The following is a 20518-nucleotide window of genomic DNA, read 5'->3' on the forward strand; positions in this document are numbered from 1 at the left end:
AGCTGTCAGATTAATTATAAAGATGACGTATCAAATCTTGGTAATTATGTCATAAAGCTCTCTATTAAAATTGTCCTTACGTGAAAAATAATATAGATAATATCATGAATAGCCTCCGTTTAATAGTTAATAAGAAGTTTTAGGATATGATCGTCAGACAATAAATTGTAGTTAGCATGACTCCGTTGGTCGTATGTTTTGCCCCCGTGCATATATACCTGGTTTACCAGCACATGTACTCTAAATACTTTACTATTTTAAAGGAGACGATTATTGGATTAAATTTAACAGCCCTAGAGCGAACGGGTTCACCATCACTTCTTAAAAATATTGGAAATAGTTCATTTTACTGCGTCGACTATACCCTTTGTCTAACTAATATTGTCATTTAACCTCTGAGGCTATTTTTTTCTGTGTTTAGTTCAAAATTCATGGGAGTTTGCAGAAACATGTTTCTTTCGTAATGTCGGTTGCAGAGATATCATAATAATAAGTTTTTTTTAGCAATATGTCAATGTTACCATGTAGGCATCAAACTTCAGGGCACAAAGACGACGAAGCTTCCAATCAGGCATCGTAGAAGCACAAGAGCAGACCGTTGGAGTGCAAAGATATTATTAGCAGGCATACCTGGCTCTCCATCAGAGCACTTTGGATTTTGGAACCGTCTAGCGTTCGTCCGATATGCAATACTGACGTCTAATGCATGCAAGAACGGAGGTCGAAGCAGTGGTGGATCTAGAAAAAAAAAATAGAGAGGGTTAAGCAAAACAGCTACATCCAGGCTCCATGTTTCACACAAGTTCCGCCCAGCAACAAACATTTTAAGTTACAACCAAAGTGTAGTGATGACCAAATTCCCGGACATATAGTCGTCTTCTATCTTTACTCTTTCTTACGGCTCTGAAAATTCATGGAATGGCTCTCCATGGCAGTAGGGGAGGGGAGCACCCGACTCACCGCTGCATCCGCCCGTGTGGCTCGAAGCACTAGTAATCTGGAATCTTGTGTGATTTAGGGTGCGTTTGGTTGAATGGACAAAAAGGATAGAACGAGGCGGCCACAGTTTCAGTCATGTTTGTGTGATTTAGAGGAACTAAAGCCCTCCTTAATCATGCTAGATCAATCAGAATCAGGTTTCATCTCCTTTCGACTCAAAACAGTGAGAGCATCGCCATTCTCGATCGGTTCTCCAGGCACTTGCACAGTTGCAATGGAAGCAACTTGACACTTCGTTCCTGCTTCCTGCTGGTAATAAAGCAAATACTAATCAGTTTCTTTCCACAAAGGAAAAAAAACAATAACTAATCAGTTGTACGCACGAGCGCTATTCCTAGCATGAGCTAATAAGCTGCCTAAGCAGTAGGCACCACACACGGCATATATTTTCAACCATGTCTCGTTCAAGGGAAGCGCATGTCCCTCGAGCATCCCATTTTGACGCAGGAAGACTCGGTAGTGAGCGAGAGAGCACAAGGCACACGAGCAGATACAAAATCCACGGACCATGACATAGCCCCTCTGCTCAAAAATGTCAGCCCTTCTCGGTTTCGTGCTGCTGTTCGTCAGAGTCTTTTATATATATATATATATTTCACGATCGACACTTCATCACCTTCCTTGGGTCGGGTGGGTGTACACCCCATGATGTATATATATCCACCAGTTCTGCACCACCGTAGATATACAGATAGCTAGAAGCCTAGAACACGATCGAGGCATCGAGCTAGTAGCAGGGGGCAACGGGCAACCGGTTTAGATGGCTTTGCCGTCGGCAGGCAAGGCGTTGCCGCTGGTCGTCGTCCTCGCGGTCGCCGTGGTCGCGTCCCTTGCGCAGCCCGGCGCGGCCGACCTGAGGCCGAACTACTACGCGAGCAGTTGCCCCAACGTGGAGGCCATCGTGCGCGGCGTGGTGCAGCAGCGGCTGCAGGCCACCATCCGCACCGTCGGCTCCACCGTCCGCCTCTTCTTCCACGACTGCTTCGTCGAGGTCCGTTCCGTCGTTCCGACCAGCTTCATTCTGTACGCCCGGCCGTTTCCCACAGCGTGTAGTGACGAACCGGTGGTACGTACGTACGTATACGCGCGCAGGGCTGCGACGGCTCGGTGCTGATCGAATCGACGCCCCGCAACCAGGCCGAGAAGGACGCCCCCGACAACAGGTCCCTCGCGCCCGAAGGCTTCGACACCGTGCGGAGCGCCAAGGCCGCCGTCGAGGCCGCCTGCCCGGACACCGTCTCCTGCGCCGACGTGCTCGCCCTCGCCACTCGGGACGCCATCTTCATGGTACTTTAATTAAGCTTCCGTTGGAGCTACACTATATATACATGCCCGCTGCATGCCTTCCAGCCCAGCAGGCACGCACGATACATCATCGTATAATAACCACCGCCGTACCTATCGTGCATGCAGAGCGGCGGGCCTTTCTTCCAGGTGGAGCTGGGCAGGCTGGACGGCCTGAGCTCCACGGCCAGCAGCGTGCCGGGGCAGCTGCCGGAGCCCAACCAGAGCATGGACCAGCTGCTGGCGGTCTTCAACGCACACGGGCTCGGCATGTCCGACCTCGTCGCGCTCTCAGGTCCGATCCGCCGTGCATGTGCACCAGCGTCAGCCGTCAGACACATGCATTAATTAACTTGTACATGCGTGAATCAGCCATGGAACTTAATGTTTGACAATGTGCGTGCGTGGTGACCGATCGAGCAGCGGCGCACAGCGTGGGGCTGGCGCACTGCAGCAAGTTCGCGAGCCGGCTGTACAGCTTCCGGCCGGGGCAGCCGACGGACCCGACGCTGAACCCCCGCTACGCGAGCTTCCTGGCGAGCAAGTGCCCCAACGGCGGCGGGGCCGACAGCCTGGTGCTCATGGACCAGGCCACGCCCTCGCGCTTCGACAACCAGTACTACCGCAACCTCCAGGACGGCGGCGGCCTGCTGGCCTCCGACCAGCTGCTCTACGCCGACGGCCGCACGCGCCCCGCGGTGGACTCGCTGGCCAACAGCACCGCCGCCTTCCACCGTGCCTTCGCCGACGCCATCGTCAGGCTCGGCCGCGTCGGGGCCAAGTCCAGCGCGCGGGGCAACATCCGCAAGCGGTGCGACGTGTTCAACTGACGGAGGGGAAAAAAATTGCGTCTGCATGCGTACGTGTGCGCGCGCACGAATTTGCGTGTACATGTTGACATGCATGTTCTGGGAGAGGGAGAGGGGAGTATTTTTTGTTTTGTTTTGTTTGTAATAATACGTCGTCTGTCCTGTTTGATTCGTTGAATGCGTGGATTGTTGAAGCTGTGTGTAATAATAATAAATTAATGCGCATAAGATGTTTCCGAAATTATTTGTACAAAAGTGACGAATAAAACATGTACAAGAATAAGGTACTCGCAATGATTTTTGTGTGTGCGTGCCAATTGCCGACTGAATTACACGAAACTCCCCGCATTTTTTTTGTCGATACAAGCAGCACCCCCAGCAGCAGCGCAGTGTGATTGTGTTGGATTATTATCCGGGCAGTTTGGTGGTGGGAGTGGGACGATGATCGATCGCTACCGAGTCCCAAACATAAAACCACGTGCCGTCACCGCAACCTGCGTGCTGATTGCTGAACCTTCCATCTTCGAATTATTGGTGATTAGGCCTGGATTTGTCAAACTTTACGTGCAACTATTGTTAACGCGGTGTTTCGTCATCACAAGTAAAAATAAGCTTGAACCTTGAAGGGGGCGGGTGACAACCTCAAACGAAATTGACATATAAAATGTACTGAACGCTTGCCAGTGTCATCTTCTGTACAGCCCGCACAAGTTGCGCCTATTAATAATCTTACTACTGCTATCAATAAACAAGAGTCATCTTCTGTAGCCTCGGCGTCAATCCTCATGATATACGTTTCAAGGAAAGATAAAACCTATAATTCTAAAAAAAACATAAACATTTTCTATCCATTGAGCGTGCTTATTACTGGAGTACGTAGCGATTCCTGTACGATTCCCACGAAATAAAATCCAGTTGTGTGTTACTCGCTTTCCTTTTTTAAAAAAACTAATTCTTATAGATCACGGTTTGTCAATCCTCCATACGAGAAAACTGAGAGCTGATCCGTGCACACCTATAAAGGCAACTGAAAACTAATCCTAGCTGGTACACCACGGCTTAACTATCTGTGTCAGGCAACTGAAAAGTGAAAACTAATATGAACCTTCACATCTGATCTGTAGAAGCAAGTTAATAATCCAAACACAGTTGAAAAATGAAGGAACGTTTATGGCACGGTTCTCTAAGTATAATATATGGTTCCACCAATACAATTCATATAAATAAAGCCGTGTCTCGAAGGGTTCTAGTGAATAAGATAAATTATTTAGATATATTGGATTGTATGAACGAGTTTCTTAGATATATCTAGTGCTTGATAACCGCAACCAGGGGCGGAGCCAGGGGGGCCAGCAGGGGCCATGACCCCTCCCAAGGCTGAGACGTACACGTACAAGAGAATTATATATATAGTATAAGTTTTATGTATCTAAATATATATACTCTAAATTTTGTGCAGCATAATTAATCAAAGGTTTAATAAAATGGTTGGTAATACATGATCCATAACTCTATTATAGTATGCCGATCAAAGTATAAAATAGACAAAGAATATAAGATATAATATTCATTGAATGATCAATCGGCGCATGTAACGTCAAACCTAATTCGCTTGTAGACACTGATATCTGAACCCCACACCTTTATGATTCATCATATCGTCTGGTTAGGTAACTGTCGATTGCCACTGACCACTTGACTTACCTCTGCCATAGCTCCACAACCAAAGCCCAAAGAAGATGATCACGCGAAGCAACATAATGAGCGCCAACAACTTATATACATACTACATTAGATCTTGTGAATAACAAAATTTACAAACTTCAACTAAAGTTGTCACCTGATAGTTGGTGTGTACACGATAAATTTGACATGTACCGACATAGGTTGACAAATTTTTGAATTATCTCAAAAATTTGTTAGCTGCCTCATGAATACTAGAGTCATTATATAAAAGTTAAATCTCATTAGTCGGATATTCATCGTTATGTCGTCCTTAGTTCAATATATCAATTAGCTAGAAAATGGACTTATGAACTAAAATAATTTATAAAGATCTAGAATTCTTATTCCATATCGAGTGCTTAAACTTGATAACATTATACAAAAAAAATTATCATATAATATTAATGAATTGACTGGCCCCCTTATATCGTAATCCTGGCTCCGCCCCTGACCGCAACAATAGTATCTAGTGCTCGGTTGAAAAGTGGAGCCCTTTCCCCCAAGATTATATAGGACTGGACTGCCACTTTCAGTCAATATGCTACCAGCGTCTACCTCCAGCCAGCACCTACACTAATCGAACTGAAAAAAATCACTATCAACTTGGCAAGCAAAACTCTAAACAAAATGGTCAAGGTCGTCCTGATCAACCCAGTCCTTGACAGTCAGCTTGTCTATGTGATGCAGCTGCCACCAGCGGTCGACACAGCAAACTGGCAGGTTGCGCAGGGCATTTCTTTGAGCAGGTGAAACCTTGAAATCTTCAACCAGCTGGCTGGCTTGTGTCCTGGCAATCGGTCTGCAGTGCGCACCACCAAGGAGCCTGATTGGTTGTCTGTCCTTCCGGCGCCTGGTTGGTGCGGGCCTGGTCCCCTAGCGAAGGCCATTTTTAGTTTCTCCTCGCATGCAGGCTGAACAGTGAAAAAGGCACTAAAGTGCATCCGCGCGTGCAGTCCGGGGACGTGAGGCACGGCAGCCAAACACGCGCTCGCACCCAGTCAACGCATGCCACGAGCCTGGACGGGTAGGATCTGGCAACCAATCATGCGGTGTGTGACTCAAATCGTCTGCCTCCTACTGAAGCTAATTCATCGGCTTCATGCAAGCAATCAGCAGAAAACCTTGCTAAGTAATGCCTTTGTCAACCGGTTATCCTCACAGGGCAACGATAGAACTCAGTGAAGTCCAAACTGACCATTTTGACCAGAGTACCAGACAGTGCTCAATAATGACGATGAGGATGATAGACGACCGTCTCCCTCTCATCGGTGGACCGGGCAGACTGCACTCAGCGGCTATTTATTACACAAGCTTCTCAAGGCAAGTTTCTTTGGAGAAACGCTACTCAGGGTGCAGGTGCAGCTCGCTCTTTACGTAGCCACTGTACTTATCAAAGGAAGAGTCCAATGCAGGACCGACCTCTTTGCGAAGCATGTGGTCGATAGTCCAGTCTTTTTTTGCGGTCCTTGCCGTGCGCCAGAAGAAACAACTGAACACATCTTCTTCAACTGCCCCAAGGCCATCCAACTCTGGGAAAAAAGCCATTCAGGCCACTTTTCCCGCAACCAGGAACATGTTTGTGCCTACGGGGGGGACGTTTTACAGCACTCACTCTGAACTCTGAAGATGAGCAACAACATGCCAGCAGAACAGCGCAGCATGCTCGTCGCCCTTCGCTGCTGGCAGATTTGGAAGAGAAGGAACGCGACGGTCTCTTTCGCAACGAGACAAGCTCCCCACTACGCCAGCTTCTGATCTCTAGTGCAGCCGAGAGCCGAAGCACATTCCTCGCCATTGCCCATGAATGGCGCGCACCAACCGATAGAGCGACCAGGACCAGATAGCGCACGCGCGCATTCGCTGAATGAAAAGTGCTGGCGGGTGCCGTGGCCCGTGGCAGACCTGGCGCTCCGCCCCCGTGATGGGCAAAAGACTGGGGGAGACTCGGGAGCTAGCCGCCCATGGCGCATGGCCTATCCGGTTTGGTAGGAGGGCCAGTCCGCAACAACCCGAGGGGAACTGGGAAGGGGATCGACAGCTGAACTGAAACATCAGAAGCCGTGGCTCATTTTCTGCCAACACCCGGCGAACCGCGGTTGAAAACTTGAAATTGTCCCGTCACCCCGCTACTTGGGCCGCGTGGCGTGGGCCTGATCCAGATCCAGGCCCCGCTAGCCGCTACTGGCGAGTCTGTCCGATCAGAGAGGCAGGGACCGCGTCGGACCCGACCGGTCAGGAAGTTATTATGCGGGTGTGGCTGGGCCGCTGACGTTAGCTGCCCGTTAATCGCCACCAAAGGATCATCGGATGGTGAAAAAGACAGACAGCGACTGCAGGTGGCCGTTAGCATCAGCCATCAGAGTTATCAGACAAGCCAACACAATCGCCCGTTGACGCCTCTGCTTGGGGTTGGGGTCTCGGGTAAGTGGATGTTAACATCAAACACCAACGTTCAAAAAACACCGCCACTTCCATTAATCCCTTCGCCCGTTGCACTGCAATTGCCCGCCTCGGTAGTGCGCCGCGCCCGGGCTGCTTCTGACAAATTTACAGGAGGACCGAAAAGAAGTAGTACTCTCCTACTGTGACAATGTTCTGGGGAAAAAAGAAGGCACGCGACGCTGATGCATGCTTGCTACGATCCAAGGCGCCCAGGGGGCAGCACGATGGTCGAATAAGCAACGGGACTCTTTCAGGTACACGCCACTTTTTTTGCGCCGCCATGGGCCCCTAGGAGCTACTAGGCCACACCAATTATCGCGACTACTACTAGCACCAGCCGCTACCAGCGGCGGATTCTGGACGTCTTCCTTCCAATCATAAAAACCTACTACCTGCCCCGGGATGCAGGCCAAGCGCCTGGCCTTGGACGCACTCGCGTTTCCGGATGCGCAGAGACGACGACACAACACAACTATCTGCTGCTGCCTCGAACCGTCGAGTCACGCAGCCGCGGTGACCATATGCCATGCCGCGTGATACATGTGCAATCCCTTGCGCCTGTGTTACCGCGAGGTCCCGTAACCGTAACCTACGGACCGAGCCTTGCTTTCAGTTTATCCGAGTTGGATTGGATCAATCAAGTCTTGTTTCCAGCTTCCGTGACGGTACTACACCACATCCCAGGACACGCCAACCAAAAAAAAAAGTTTCAGTTTACTTGTTCGCTTGCCCTTCTCGTGAGATCTCTGTATTATCAGCACTGTGCCACTGCCACCACGGGAGTAGCGACGAGCACAGTAGTACGTACTGGCATTGTTACTTGTGCCCTGCCCCCACTGCTTGCAAAACGCAAGCCCTTGGTCAGTTGGTCTCGCGCGCGCGCACCAACCACGCCATGTGGAGGTTGCGATCGCAGCGCACACATGTTCGCGTCGCCGGCGGCCAGCTAGCCATGCCGCATACGCCCACCGGACCGGACACGCAGGGCGCATGTGTCTCCGCAGTCGCACCGCACGGGCCCCGCTCTCGCCATCCGCCCTAGCGCACGCATCTCGGCGCGTGCCCCCAACGGAGCCGTCCATGACGTACCGCGCGCCGCCGCCTCCGCGCATTAAAAACCATCGATCACTGACCGGCTCCCGAGGAGACTTGGCTTGTACTGCATCGCAAACCGCAATCGCACGCGGCACTTGCCCCCCGCGATCATAACCTCACCGCCCGCCACCAGCTGCAGCCACAAGCGCAGCGCTCGACAGCCTCACCAGCCGCCATCACTCGCGGCAGTACCCGGCCGCTGGGACTGCAAGAGTGGGGAGTGAGACGCTGCTGCTGTTGCCGAGCGCGAGGAGACACTACTACTCACTCAAGAGTCAAGACTCAACAGCAGCAGGGGCGACCGAGCTCTGCGTGCGTGGGGAGAACCGGAGAAGGCAGCAGAGGAGGGAGGGAGGGAGCGCGTGGACCAGGCTAGGCGCAGCAGCATGGGCGCCGGGATCAGGGTCCTGGCGGCGCTCTTGGCGGCGCTCGCGGCAGCCACCGCCGGCGTGACGGCGCAGCTGCGGCAGGACTACTACGCGGCGGTGTGCCCGGACCTGGAGAGCATCGTGCGCGCCGCGGTGTCCAAGAAGGTGCAGGCGCAGCCCGTCGCCGTGGGCGCCACCATCCGCCTCTTCTTCCACGACTGCTTCGTCGAGGTGCGCGCTTCCTCTTCCTCTTCCTCGACGACTGCCTGTGTTTCTGACGGACCGGGGCGACTGGCGATGCTTCAACTTCCCGCGTGCATGCAGGGCTGCGACGCGTCGGTGATCCTGGTGTCCACGGGGAACAACACGGCGGAGAAGGACCACCCGAGCAACCTCTCCCTGGCCGGCGACGGCTTCGACACCGTCATCCAGGCCAAGGCGGCCGTGGACGCCGTGCCGGCGTGCGCCAACCAGGTGTCGTGCGCCGACATCCTGGCGCTGGCCACCCGGGACGTCATTGAGCTGGTACCATACCACACGTCCTCTCCTAGCACACGCGGCGCGGTCCAATCAATGCCCGGCACAGATCGCACCCACCTTTCTTCTTCCGGACCCCCAAAGCTCCCGAACTTTGGAGGATTCCCCTGGGATGCGGAAGCGGAGCCTACTAGTAAAGCGTAGCGTAGTAGGACAGCAGCACTACAGGGTACAGGCTCTCTGATCCTCGATCGGTTCGCGCAGGCTGGCGGGCCGTCGTACGCGGTGGAGCTGGGGAGGCTGGACGGGCTGGTGTCCATGTCCACCAACGTCGACGGCAAGCTGCCGCCGCCGTCCTTCAACCTGGACCAGCTGACGAGCATTTTCGCCCTCAACAACCTGTCGCAGGCCGACATGATTGCTTTATCTGGTGAGCAAATTACTACCGCTCCAGTGCGTTCTTCTTTTTTCCCCCTTCAACAGCTGCTGTATCAGCGTCAGCGAAGTACGCAGGCTAGATTCCGTTCCATGTCTTTCAAGTCAAGCAAAGGGCCCGCCCAACGGACCAAGGCCAACGCTCCCAGCGCCGCAATTAACTGCAAACGTTTTATTATTAGTGGTCTCTCGAAGCATCCGTAGCGCCCATAGAAAATGCATTATCCCCCCTAGCCCTAGGTTAGTAGTAGTACAGTGGAGTGTGTGTGTGTGTGGCACTGCAGCTGGTCGCTCGTAGTCGTAGATCTGAAACGAGTCAACCGTGGCGACTGTCTCTGTCTGGAATGCTGGCTCGGTAGCCGTGCTTGCTTGCACAGATGCACGTGAAAGACCGGCCAGCATCGCATTATTGATACCATACCATGGCCTCTGGCTGAACTGAGCTGACGTGGCGTTGGGGTTCCTTCCTCATCGGCTCATCCTCTTGCACAGCGGCGCACACGGTGGGGTTCGCGCACTGCAGCACGTTCTCGGACCGGATCCAGCCGCAGTCGGTGGACCCGACGATGAACGCGACGTACGCGGAGGACCTGCAGGCGGCGTGCCCGGCGGGGGTGGACCCCAACATCGCGCTGCAGCTGGACCCCGTGACGCCGCAGGCCTTCGACAACCAGTACTTCGCCAACCTGGTGGACGGCCGGGGGCTCTTCGCCTCCGACCAGGTGCTCTTCTCCGACGCGCGGTCGCAGCCCACCGTGGTGGCGTGGGCGCAGAACGCCACCGCCTTCGAGCAGGCCTTCGTCGACGCCATCACCAGGCTCGGCCGCGTCGGCGTCAAGACCGACCCGTCGCTGGGGGACGTCCGCCGCGACTGCGCCTTCCTCAACTGAAAAAGGATGATAAGCGCTAGCTAGTAGGTGTAAGCATCGGCTGGCACTCACCTGGAGGAAGAGGCCGGCTTTTGGTCAGTGGTGACATCTGATGGATGTCCAATCACGCAGGATGCCAAAAGGCCCACGCCTACGCATATGAACGGTGAAATATAGCGAACTCTAAATAGCAAACACTGCTGGAGGGCTCTTGGACGCTAAGAAACGCTACATCTTCTCGCACCTTACTTTGTTGTTCTTACTTTATAGTTTGATTTGTGGAATGGAATAAGTTAATTCATCAATATTTCATTTCTCATTAACTAATAATCAATAATAATATAAGGAATAAGTTCATTTATAGAATAAACTCATTATACATCATATCTTATCATTTAGAATGGATTAATTGTTCGAACCAAACACTCCGTGAAGGACCGTTGGTGGACAAGCCAGCTAGCGTCAAAAGCTGCGTTCCGACGGCTGTGCATGACAGTGGGACTCCATTGCCGGATGAGTCAGTCAGCGCGTGCAAGGAGCAAGGCCGGCCGACCCCGGTGGATGCTAGTTGCTAGCCTGGTTGGACTAGTGGGGTGTGACTGTTCACACATACGCACGCGGGCCGACGCGGACAGGGCGCGTCCAAGGCGGACTCACTAGGCCTGGGCATTCGGTTCTTCGGTTCGGTTCAGTTCGGTTTCTCGGTTCTTGTAGAAATTCGGTTCTTCAAAAATTAGAACCGAAATAGCAAGATAAAGAAATCAGAACCGACTAGTTCAGTTCTCGGTTCTTCGGTTCGGTTCCTCGGTTCTAACCGAACTGTAACAGCCACCCTAAAATTATGAATAACGACAACTTTTGTGAGAAATTTCAGCAACATCTCCCCACAAACAACGACAAGTGCACAATGACTATAATTTCATAGATAATACATGGATGATTAGAGGTTCAACATAAGTCGATAACACAACATCCAAAGTTACAAACACATGTAACAAATTGAATCTGATACTTTTGGGTTTTTCGGTTCTTTCGGTTCTTTCGGTTCTTTGGAGTGCAGAACCGAAAATATCTCATTTATTTCGGTTCTCAAAAAACCAGAACCGAAATTCATAACGGTTCCTTCGGTTCGGTTAGTTCGGTTCCGGTTCTCGGTTATTTCGGTTCGGTTCCTCGGTTCCGGTTCTTTTTGCCCAGGCCTAGGACTCACCTTGGCATGCAGCTTTACCCTGAGGCCGCGGAGCCCAGCGACTGCGGGCCGATGATCTGATGCGTGTGACAGCCGGTGCATGCACGAGCACGACGACGCCAGCTGAGCCGGCCAGCCACCACACACGGCTACAGCGCCATGTATTCACACATCGCGGGGTCGTGACGCCTGACGCCGACGCACTCGCGGCGGCCGGCGGCCAAGTCACCATCGCCCCGCCCCCTCGAAGAAGGACGACGCACGCACGCACTCACGGAAAGGGTGGAGTCAAGTGGGCCGGGCAGCAGCAGTAGTACGGCTCCACCGTTTTTTTTTCTTCAGTGTGCTCTCTGAGCAACACAGGTACCAGGTGGTGCTGCTGACACTGCTGAGCGATACGCCGATACCATACAGAGAGAACAACACAACGTGGCATTTGCATTTCCCATGGCAAATCATTTCCTTTTCTTGTACTCGTACTGCACCACATCGTAGGTACAGCGCACACATGCCAAGCCAACATGAGTACGAATAATCGACCGTGCCCTTGAGCTTCTGTTCTGTGCGTTACTATGTATTATGGTACACACAGGGAGCCCACGACGACGAGGCTAGCAATAAGTCGGCCGAGACTGAGGCAGCAGCCATTATTCGCACTCGTTAGTTAGTCGTAGTCATCCTCCGTTTCTTGCCGAGTTCCTTTGTGAGTGCGTGCTTGCAACGTGCCAACGTTGCGTCGTCGACTCGTCGCCGTGCAGTGATGGATGGAAAAGAAAAAGAAAAAAAAGCGAGCGGACGCCGATTTGGGGGGGTCCGATTCGTTTGGATCGTGAGTCGGCGCCGATGATGCAATGCAAGCTGATGACCACTAGTCCACTACAACAAACAAAGGCAGCAACCCAAGCTCGCCATGGAATCTTTTTTTTTTGAGCCTCTCTGGATAATCTTCGCGGGCTGCCTGAGCCCATGCCCATTCGTGTCGTGGAGTAGTGCTTACGGGGGGGGGGGGGGGGGGGGGGTGTCTCGTCCTCTACCTTTTATAAACTCACGAAACTAACAACACACAGTACTACACAACAACAGCCACATATTTTAGGCCATGCTCTAAAGAGTTAATTGTTAATCGACTAATAAGTTGTGTTGCAACAGCTAACAATTAAGTTGATCTATTTAGTTGAAATGTTCTAAATATTCCAGCTAACTTTAGCTGCTAACACTTACTTTGAGAGGTTTGAAACGTGACCTTAATTGATTCATTCTCCTATTGTGATTTTAGTAGAAAGTTTAAACACGGATCTAATCCATAGATTTATATAGATAAGTATGACATATGTGATCGTTTGTTAGCATAATTAATTTTCCTATAACCAACTGGTAATGCATAATTAGGACGAACCCACAAGCATAAAGACGGAAAGAGGAATAAACTAAGGACCGGCGTTGTGTGTTGAGCACATCGGAGGCGCTGTTATGTGAATCAGTCGACATGCATGATCGAGTGACGACCAAGAACTACACCAGGAGGGCACTATTCTGCGCATCGGTCAACATGATCGGGTGGTGACCAAGAACAACACCATAAAGATGAAGCAGTCGCGACATTTTACTTTCCCCACATTTTACTTATTAATAGCTAACCACTAGAACACACTATTTAAGCTGATTAAATTTTCTTCCAGTTAGCAATCTAGGGTTAATATTCTAATGACACTATTTTCTGCGGGAATGAAATGTCCACGGCCAGGCGCATGAGCATGGAAGGCCGGGGAAGGCAAAAATTGGGAACCAAAACCAAGGCCACCCCTCGCCACTCATTTTTCCGATTTTCCGCGGAGCAGGTTTGCTCACGCGGCGGCAGCCCGCTGGGTGCCAGCGCCAGGAGCCCAAGGGAACCCGCGCGGAAGCCGCACGAGCCGCGGACAGCGACCAACCCGTGCTGCTCGCGCGTCCAAATCGGACGACAGCGCCGATCGAAAAGCCCCGGATCGCACGCGCATCTCTCCCTTGTCCCCCACGGCCCCACTCCCCCTTCCCACGCCCACGCGCCGGCGCCGCTACCGCCTCGCCTATAAAAGGTCCCGGCCGTGCCCGGCCTCGGTTAATTCAGGCTATCATCCAGTCATCCATCAGCAGGAGGCGGGGAGAGTGACTTGGCCGTGGCCCGGGGGAGGGGGAGAGTGAGAGCTGCCAAGGATCGCATCGAAGGAAGCTAGGAGATCATCCAGCCGCCGGCAAGAAATTAGGCAGCAGCAGTACGTCGAGGAAGATGTGCATGGACCGAGCTGCCGTGCCGGTGAAGAGGGTCTGGCTCGGCATCGCCGCGCGCCTCGGCCTCCGCCGAAAGACCGGTACGTACGTACGTCTGCTATATTAGCTGCCTCGATCGCTCTGTGCGATCTCCTCCGTTCCCTCCCTCTCGGCCGTCGACCGTCGTCGCCAGTTATTGGCGGCGTCTGTAGTCTGTACTGGCACGCCTTTGTTGGTCGTCCCTAGCTCACCGACGTATATACGCATGAATGCAGGCCTGGGGAAGCTGCGGAAGGAGGTGCGGACGTGCGAGTACCGCGACGTGCACGTCATGTGGGAGATGCTGCGGGCGACGGACGGGCTGGTGCCGCTGGCGGAGAAGGAGGCCGCCGCGGCCGCGGCCGTCGCGGCCGCCGTCGGCGCCAGGAAGCGCAAGAACGCGTGGAGGCGCTTCGTCTACTACTGCTGCGCGTTCTGAGATCGATCAGTCTGCTGGTGATCCTAGCTCGCTATAGCTCCTGAAAGATCCAAGGTCGCGAGGTTCATGAACTCGCGCGTGACCAAAAAATCTTCAGCGCGTGACCGGGGTTGTCGTCGCTCGTCAGGAGACACGAGAGTACGAGACTGTCCTGTCCCCGGGATAAGATTGACTGATTGAGAGACGATCGTTCGTTCCAGCGAGAGAGCATGTGTACATAGGAAGAGATATTTGAAGCGCATATACAAAAGCTTTGATCGAAATTTGATCGAAGTGTACCCAAAAAAAAAACTTCAAATCAAAAAAGGCTTTTGTTTCGATCTGTGTCAGTGCAAATGAAACCATCTTCGGAAAAAAAGATACTACTACTCACACTAGCAAGTGGTTTTCAGAGTTGTACGCACTTCACTTGACGAGTTCGTTGCCTTTGTTAATTAAATCAATTCGATCGTTGACGAGAGGCGGAGGTACAGGTGTATCATGGTATGCATGAAGCTAGAGTACAACTGGGAACCATTGGAAGTGAGCGTGTGAAGGCGAGGAGAGCACGTAGCCAAGTGGGTCTGGAGTCTGGACTCTGGAGTTGGTGACCACTACTAGCTAGCTACCACCCTTCTGTTCTGCAACTGACGTACTCAAGCGGCCAAGGTTCAGGCCCAACCAGCGCACAACATCCTGGTGTTTGGTGCTTCTCTTGCTTCCAAGCGATGACCTGCCTTGACGTGCCCTGTTTTGCGGCAAATCCGTGTAGCTCAGGACTGTCTGGAGGTGACTGAGCGAGGCGGTGCGCACAGCACACAATAGATATGAAAGGAAGATTTGTGTCAACATTTTGCAAATTAAACACGGTGCCGCTTTTAATGTGAGCTGAGTCGTGAGTATTTGGACTGGACCCAGATACTGTGACTACTTTGCACACAAGACTGACTGAACTCTGTAGTCTGTTGTACTGTTCCACTGGGTAACTATTGCGGAAACACGCACTATACTACTTAAAGCATTATTTCACTGATAACGTGGAGATTTTTTTTTGAAGTGAAAACGTTGTTTTCCATGTATATAGAGAACATAAAATGGTCAAAAGTACCAACGCGTTTCTATAATATGTCAATAGTCTAATAAGTCCGTGCTCATATTCATATCACATCCACTAGAAAACGATAGATGCGTGAACAACAGCGAACCTCGTGCTGTATTTGTTGATATTTCTTTTGTTCTCCGAAGTAGATAACTAAATGTCTCGTTCGGCACATTTTAAAATCCGCACTTTAATGGAGTTGCTGCAAAGTTAGTGATCATCGTACAAAGTGTTAAAATATAAGCGACAAGTTATTTGGATGCCCGGCGCCCCACCCTGTTCGTATCATAAGTTCAGGATTATCATATGTTTATATGCATGCATCAGATCATTAAGATCTACGTGTCTGATTCCGACTTCGTAGAAACCCACAATATCAGTATCTTTATTAAGCCTGCGCGACCAAAGAGCTCATACAGTTCGACACAACTGAGACCACCGTACTACTTTTTTAAGCCTTTGCGATTTTGGGCGGCATCTTTTGCAGCTCAATTCATTGCTAATCAGAGCCATACGGTACTATATATTCTGTTCCAATTCTGACCACCTAACGGAATCTTTATAACTCGAGATGTGGGGTGCATGAGAAAAACAGAAGGAAACTGAACTAGTGCCCAGAAATGGATGAGTACTTTTTTTATGCTAACAGACTCTGTATCTTTTCTAATTAATAGAAATAGAGATTACGATAGAAAAAATATACTCTAACAATTTCTTTAGTTAGTTATGCGAATATATATATACGATATTCTGGATTTTTCGCTAGTAAAAAATAAATAGCGAGAATGACTCTAAAATGCGTACGAAAAGCAGTTGAAGAGTTAAAAGATATAAAAAAAGATTTCTATGCAAATGACTAGATGATGATTTACAGCACAAACCATATCCATTTGTGATGTTAGGGGGGGCTGTTCTAATTCTGCTCCTGTCAGAATCTGTAATATCCGAGGGGTGAGGCATAAGAGAAAACAGAATCAACCCAAGCCAATGCCCATAAATGGCATGAACAATCTTCACTCAAATAATTTCAAAAAAAAAACTATAGTAATCTAGCTATTTCGTAAATTTCTTAGTTTACTCACTTGGGAACAGTGAAACATCATAAGCTATGCTTAAGCAACGCTAACCAGATATCCTGCACTTCTTGACAGTGAGTTTGTGACTCCAGAGCCCTGTAAATTGGCAGAACAGACAGAAATGGAGATAATCTCTTGATGAGAATCCATAACAGCAAAAGACTGTTTGTTTGACAACGCAGATTTGATCAACAGGAATCAGCGGATGGCATTCACAAATTCAGCAACAGGTGAATAAGTTTGATTGCACCTTGCTGAATCTCCATCTCTGTCCATGGGCTATGAGGTGCAGTCCACGAACAACTAACCTGCAAGACAACTGCAAAGTACAAGATCTCGAGATAATGGTCAGTATGGTAGACATAAGAATTCAGGTAATTTCATTGCGAAGAAATTTGGGGGGGGGCAGTATTTCTCAACCCATGTACGGGTTCTTAGATCTCAGACAGCAGAAACTTGGGGATTTCACATGCAGTGTAACTGTGTAAGTTGCCTGTTAACAAAACCTTATTTGAACTGGTTATTCCAGGTGGCTTCAATAAGGATATTAAGCACCTGGTTGCATTCAGGCATTCAGCTCTGTCATCCTGCCTACCAAGGTTCCTAGCGGGCAGCATAGACATATGGGAACGTCAAAGAACAAGAAGACAACTGATAAATAAACATCATTTGCAAGAAAATTATATCGTCAAATTAGAGTTGAACCGGCATTTGACATGCTAAAGAATATAGCAAAAAGTTCAACAAAGACACCATGCTTCTCAACAAGAGGATAGTCAGAACTCAAGCTTACCATTCTAAGAAGGTAAAAAAAAATTACAGACACTATATGTATATACCACTTCCAGGAAGATAACAAAAAGAAAAATATGCTCAGGACAAATGAAGTTTTATAAGAATGTACAGAAACGAAGCATAAGTTTTGTGTCAAAAAACTCAAAATATAACCCAAATTACTCAACTGAGACATTTGTTCCCAAAACAACTGATGCAATCTTTGAACTGGACCAGATATGCTGAAAATTTCACAAAGAAGAATACCAACTCCAAGGAAACATTAAAAAATGTTATCAAATAAACATTTGAATAACTGTTGCGCAGTTCATGTATGCTAGAACAAGGAGCAGTCAAACAAATTCCAAAACAGAGTATGAAATTCTTCTAATGCTAGAATAAACGAAACTACAGTAATAAGAGAAGTGAAATCCCCTCCGGGGCGAATTGTCCGGATTGGTTAAAAAAATCCGCTCATTCTACCCCATCCGTTCTCGGGTTACGATGTCCTGTACGTGACCCTCCGGTTGGGCTGTTGCAGAGTGGACGGTTGGCATCGACCCGTTAGTGATGGAAGGCCAAAGTTTGGGGATTTTCTCGACCGGGAGGACGGTCATTTCCTCCCCGGACGAGTTTTTTGAAGAGAAGTGAAATCAATGGTTCAAACAAACCAGAGAATTAATTCGATTAGAAAAGTACGTATCATAATTCTTGGCAATTGTAACTCAGATAGATGAGTGCATGTTTAGAAAATTTACATTCCAGTCATAGGAGAGAACTTGAAGTCCTTGAGCAAATAAAGCTTATATATTTATCCAACAGGGTTAAACTTTTATCTTAATTGCAAGTGATCATTGCCATAATCTGAATACAATGTACAGGAGCAATGAGCCATTGAAGGCATCATTTATGATCACTGAGAAAAATGATTCCATTTAAATCTAATAAGGGGAAAATGCTCTATTACAACGTCACAACAAATCTCTAAAAGTACTATCAGAACATGTTTTTTGAGCCAAGAGCTGAGGGTATGTTTGTCGACGAGTTTCTTAGCTTGGCCTGAACATCAGCCAACCCTATCGATTCTTCGATTTATTGACAACAGGCTAGATTCCCAAGGAAGAAATTATGCTACACTGTCCATTGCATCTCCCTTTGTTCACCTGGTGGGCCTTGGTATCTCCTGCTTGTGAGCAACGCAATACTCAGATTTTGTAGTCATGGTGTTGGTCTGCCGTTTCATTTACTTCAATGCCAGCAAACAGCATCTCCTTTAGAGAAGTTCATGTTCATCAGCTATAACAGGCCACTATGTATCATTCTCCTCCAAATGACATTGCCTGTACCTTCTCGATTTGTGTGGGCCAATTTGGACCAAGCAAATGTGGATCAGATTGCACAGCAACTGCAAAATCTTGCATCGTTGTACGCTGACCCTGATTTAGTTGTTGCAATGAATTCACTCTACCAGCAACCTTTTCATTGACTTTGCTAATTCTTCTACTGCTGGCTCTTACCCTCGACAAATCCATGCACGGTTTAATCAACCTTCGCAACAACTCATCTAATCCACGGTTCAAAGCATCGACAGCTTGCACCGTCACTCCAGTGCCGGTACTGTGCAGTCGCCGATGCAAATCCTCGCACAGAGAGCCCGTATCCAGCAAATGTCCACAATCGTAGCATGACACCAAAGGATCATCCAGCCTCCTCCTTACCCTCGTACCACTGCCCCCAGCGACTGAAATCCCCAAGGGCTGTGTTATCGGGCTCCGGCTCTGGACACACGGAACAGACCTGATCTGCTCCACCTCCTCCCCATCTTCCACGGACACCACCTTCCCAACCGGCGCCCCAAGCTCCCTCGCCAGCTCACCATCACCCGAATCGACCACTGCCCCCACATTCCCCACCACGGGCAGCGCGACGCCCACGCACTGCCCGCTCGGGGCGGTGGTGGTGCCCGACTGCCCCGTCACCGCCTGCCGGCTGGGCGGAGGCACTCCCGACAGAGCATTGCCTATGATCCCCCTAATGAGCGCGTTGTGCAGCGCGATGTTGTCCTTGCCGATGGTGGCGAAGCAGAGCCTGTCGAACTCTACCTTGGTGAGCTTCAGATTCAGCAGCCTGGTGAGGTGTGCGAAGTACTTGGCCGCCCGCTCCCGGCCCAGCCGCTTCACCAGGCGCTGCTTCAGCTCGGCGACGTCGACGCGTGCCATCTTGCGGCAGGTCACCATCACCCGTTCCCGGAATGCGGTCCCCGCGCTCGGCGCGGTCGGAACCCTAGTGATGCAAGCCCGGGGTGCTCAGATCTAACCGAACCATCAAGGCACCGAACAAATTGAGGCAGAATGGAGTGCAAGGGGGGGCATAACTTACTTGGAATCCTCGATTCGGCGGGGAATTCGTCGCTAGGGTTTCGCCGTAGCTGCGCGATCGGGACAGGGGTAGGGGAAGGGGAACGAAATCGGCGACGGAGGGAAGACCGGGTGTACGACGAGTCGTGGGCGACGCGAAGGGTGGTTGGCGGGGTCGCGGGGAGGAGTGTCAGCGGGCGCAGGTGTATGGGGCGCGGTGCAGGGAGGGTATCCTGGGCTAGTCTGGTTGGTGGCTGTTTGGGCCGAGAGAGGAAACGGCGGCGGCAAGCGGCCAAGTGGCCAACGGCACGTGCTGGTTTGCGGTGCTAGTATAGTAGTATCACAACTGACAGCTGGCGCCGGTATGCTGCAACCATTGAGAATTGATTTGGTGATAAGGGATCCCGAGAGGATTAGAAAAGATTGAGGGAGAAATAAATTAATTTCCCCCTCAATCCTCTCCGATCCTCCCGGGATCCCGGGTCACCAAATCAGTCCTGAAGTTGGGGTGCCAAACACTAGATATCATATTACGGATCTCCGAACAGTAGATACACCTAAGAAACATTTCTATACAACCCAATATATTTAAGTCTTCTATCTTATTCATTCGAACACCTTAAGATACGGCTCATTTATGTGGGTTGTATGGCTGAACTCGTATCTAGACTTAGAGAATTGTGTCAAAGACGTACATTTATCAAGATGTGTCTTTTATGTTTTTTTTGCATTTACATGCTTGATACTACTAAGATACGAGATATTTATATGAGTTGTACATATCCTTAAAAGTAAAAAAATAGTTTGGTCTCCAAC

The 20518-nt window shown here is 50.2% G+C and overlaps 4 protein-coding genes across 6 annotated transcripts; 3 read left to right on the plus strand and 1 right to left on the minus strand.

The window, feature by feature from the left end:
- Window positions 1-1414: 1414 nt before the first annotated feature.
- LOC103644044 (peroxidase 50) lies at window positions 1415-3386 on the plus strand. Its single transcript, XM_020547304.2, has 4 exons — window positions 1415-1990; window positions 2092-2286; window positions 2413-2578; window positions 2707-3386. The coding sequence occupies exons 1-4, from the start codon at window positions 1760-1762 to the stop codon at window positions 3111-3113; spliced, it is 999 nt and encodes a 332-aa protein (XP_020402893.1). The 5' UTR covers window positions 1415-1759; the 3' UTR covers window positions 3114-3386.
- Window positions 3387-8144: 4758 nt separating this feature from the next.
- Window positions 8145-10810, plus strand: LOC100382459 (Peroxidase 73). 2 transcript variants are annotated; one of them, XM_008645781.1, is made up of 4 exons: window positions 8150-8953; window positions 9047-9247; window positions 9464-9629; window positions 10127-10810. In XM_008645781.1, the coding sequence occupies exons 1-4, from the start codon at window positions 8741-8743 to the stop codon at window positions 10522-10524; spliced, it is 978 nt and encodes a 325-aa protein (XP_008644003.1). In that variant the 5' UTR covers window positions 8150-8740; the 3' UTR covers window positions 10525-10810. The 2 variants fall into 2 exon arrangements, with proteins under 2 accessions (NP_001168671.1, XP_008644003.1); NM_001175200.1 differs by having other exon boundaries at window positions 8145-9247; window positions 10127-10809.
- Window positions 10811-13695: 2885 nt separating this feature from the next.
- Window positions 13696-14739, plus strand: LOC103644045 (uncharacterized). Its single transcript, XM_008667247.4, has 2 exons — window positions 13696-14040; window positions 14215-14739. Exons 1-2 carry the CDS (start codon window positions 13959-13961, stop codon window positions 14415-14417), a joined length of 285 nt encoding a protein of 94 aa, XP_008665469.1. The 5' UTR covers window positions 13696-13958; the 3' UTR covers window positions 14418-14739.
- A 1587-nt stretch (window positions 14740-16326) lies between these two features.
- Window positions 16327-20005, minus strand: LOC100383983 (transcriptional regulator of RNA polII SAGA subunit). 2 transcript variants are annotated; one of them, XM_008647549.4, is made up of 2 exons: window positions 19725-20005; window positions 16327-19628 (listed from the first exon to the last, which is right to left on the minus strand). In XM_008647549.4, exon 2 carries the CDS (start codon window positions 19580-19582, stop codon window positions 18662-18664), a length of 921 nt encoding a protein of 306 aa, XP_008645771.1. In that variant the 5' UTR covers window positions 19583-19628; window positions 19725-20005; the 3' UTR covers window positions 16327-18661.
- Between the last annotated feature and the right edge of the window lie 513 nt (window positions 20006-20518).

The sequence above is a fragment of the Zea mays genome, chromosome 1, assembly GCF_902167145.1.
Source record: "Zea mays cultivar B73 chromosome 1, Zm-B73-REFERENCE-NAM-5.0, whole genome shotgun sequence".
NCBI lineage: Eukaryota > Viridiplantae > Streptophyta > Magnoliopsida > Poales > Poaceae > Zea > Zea mays.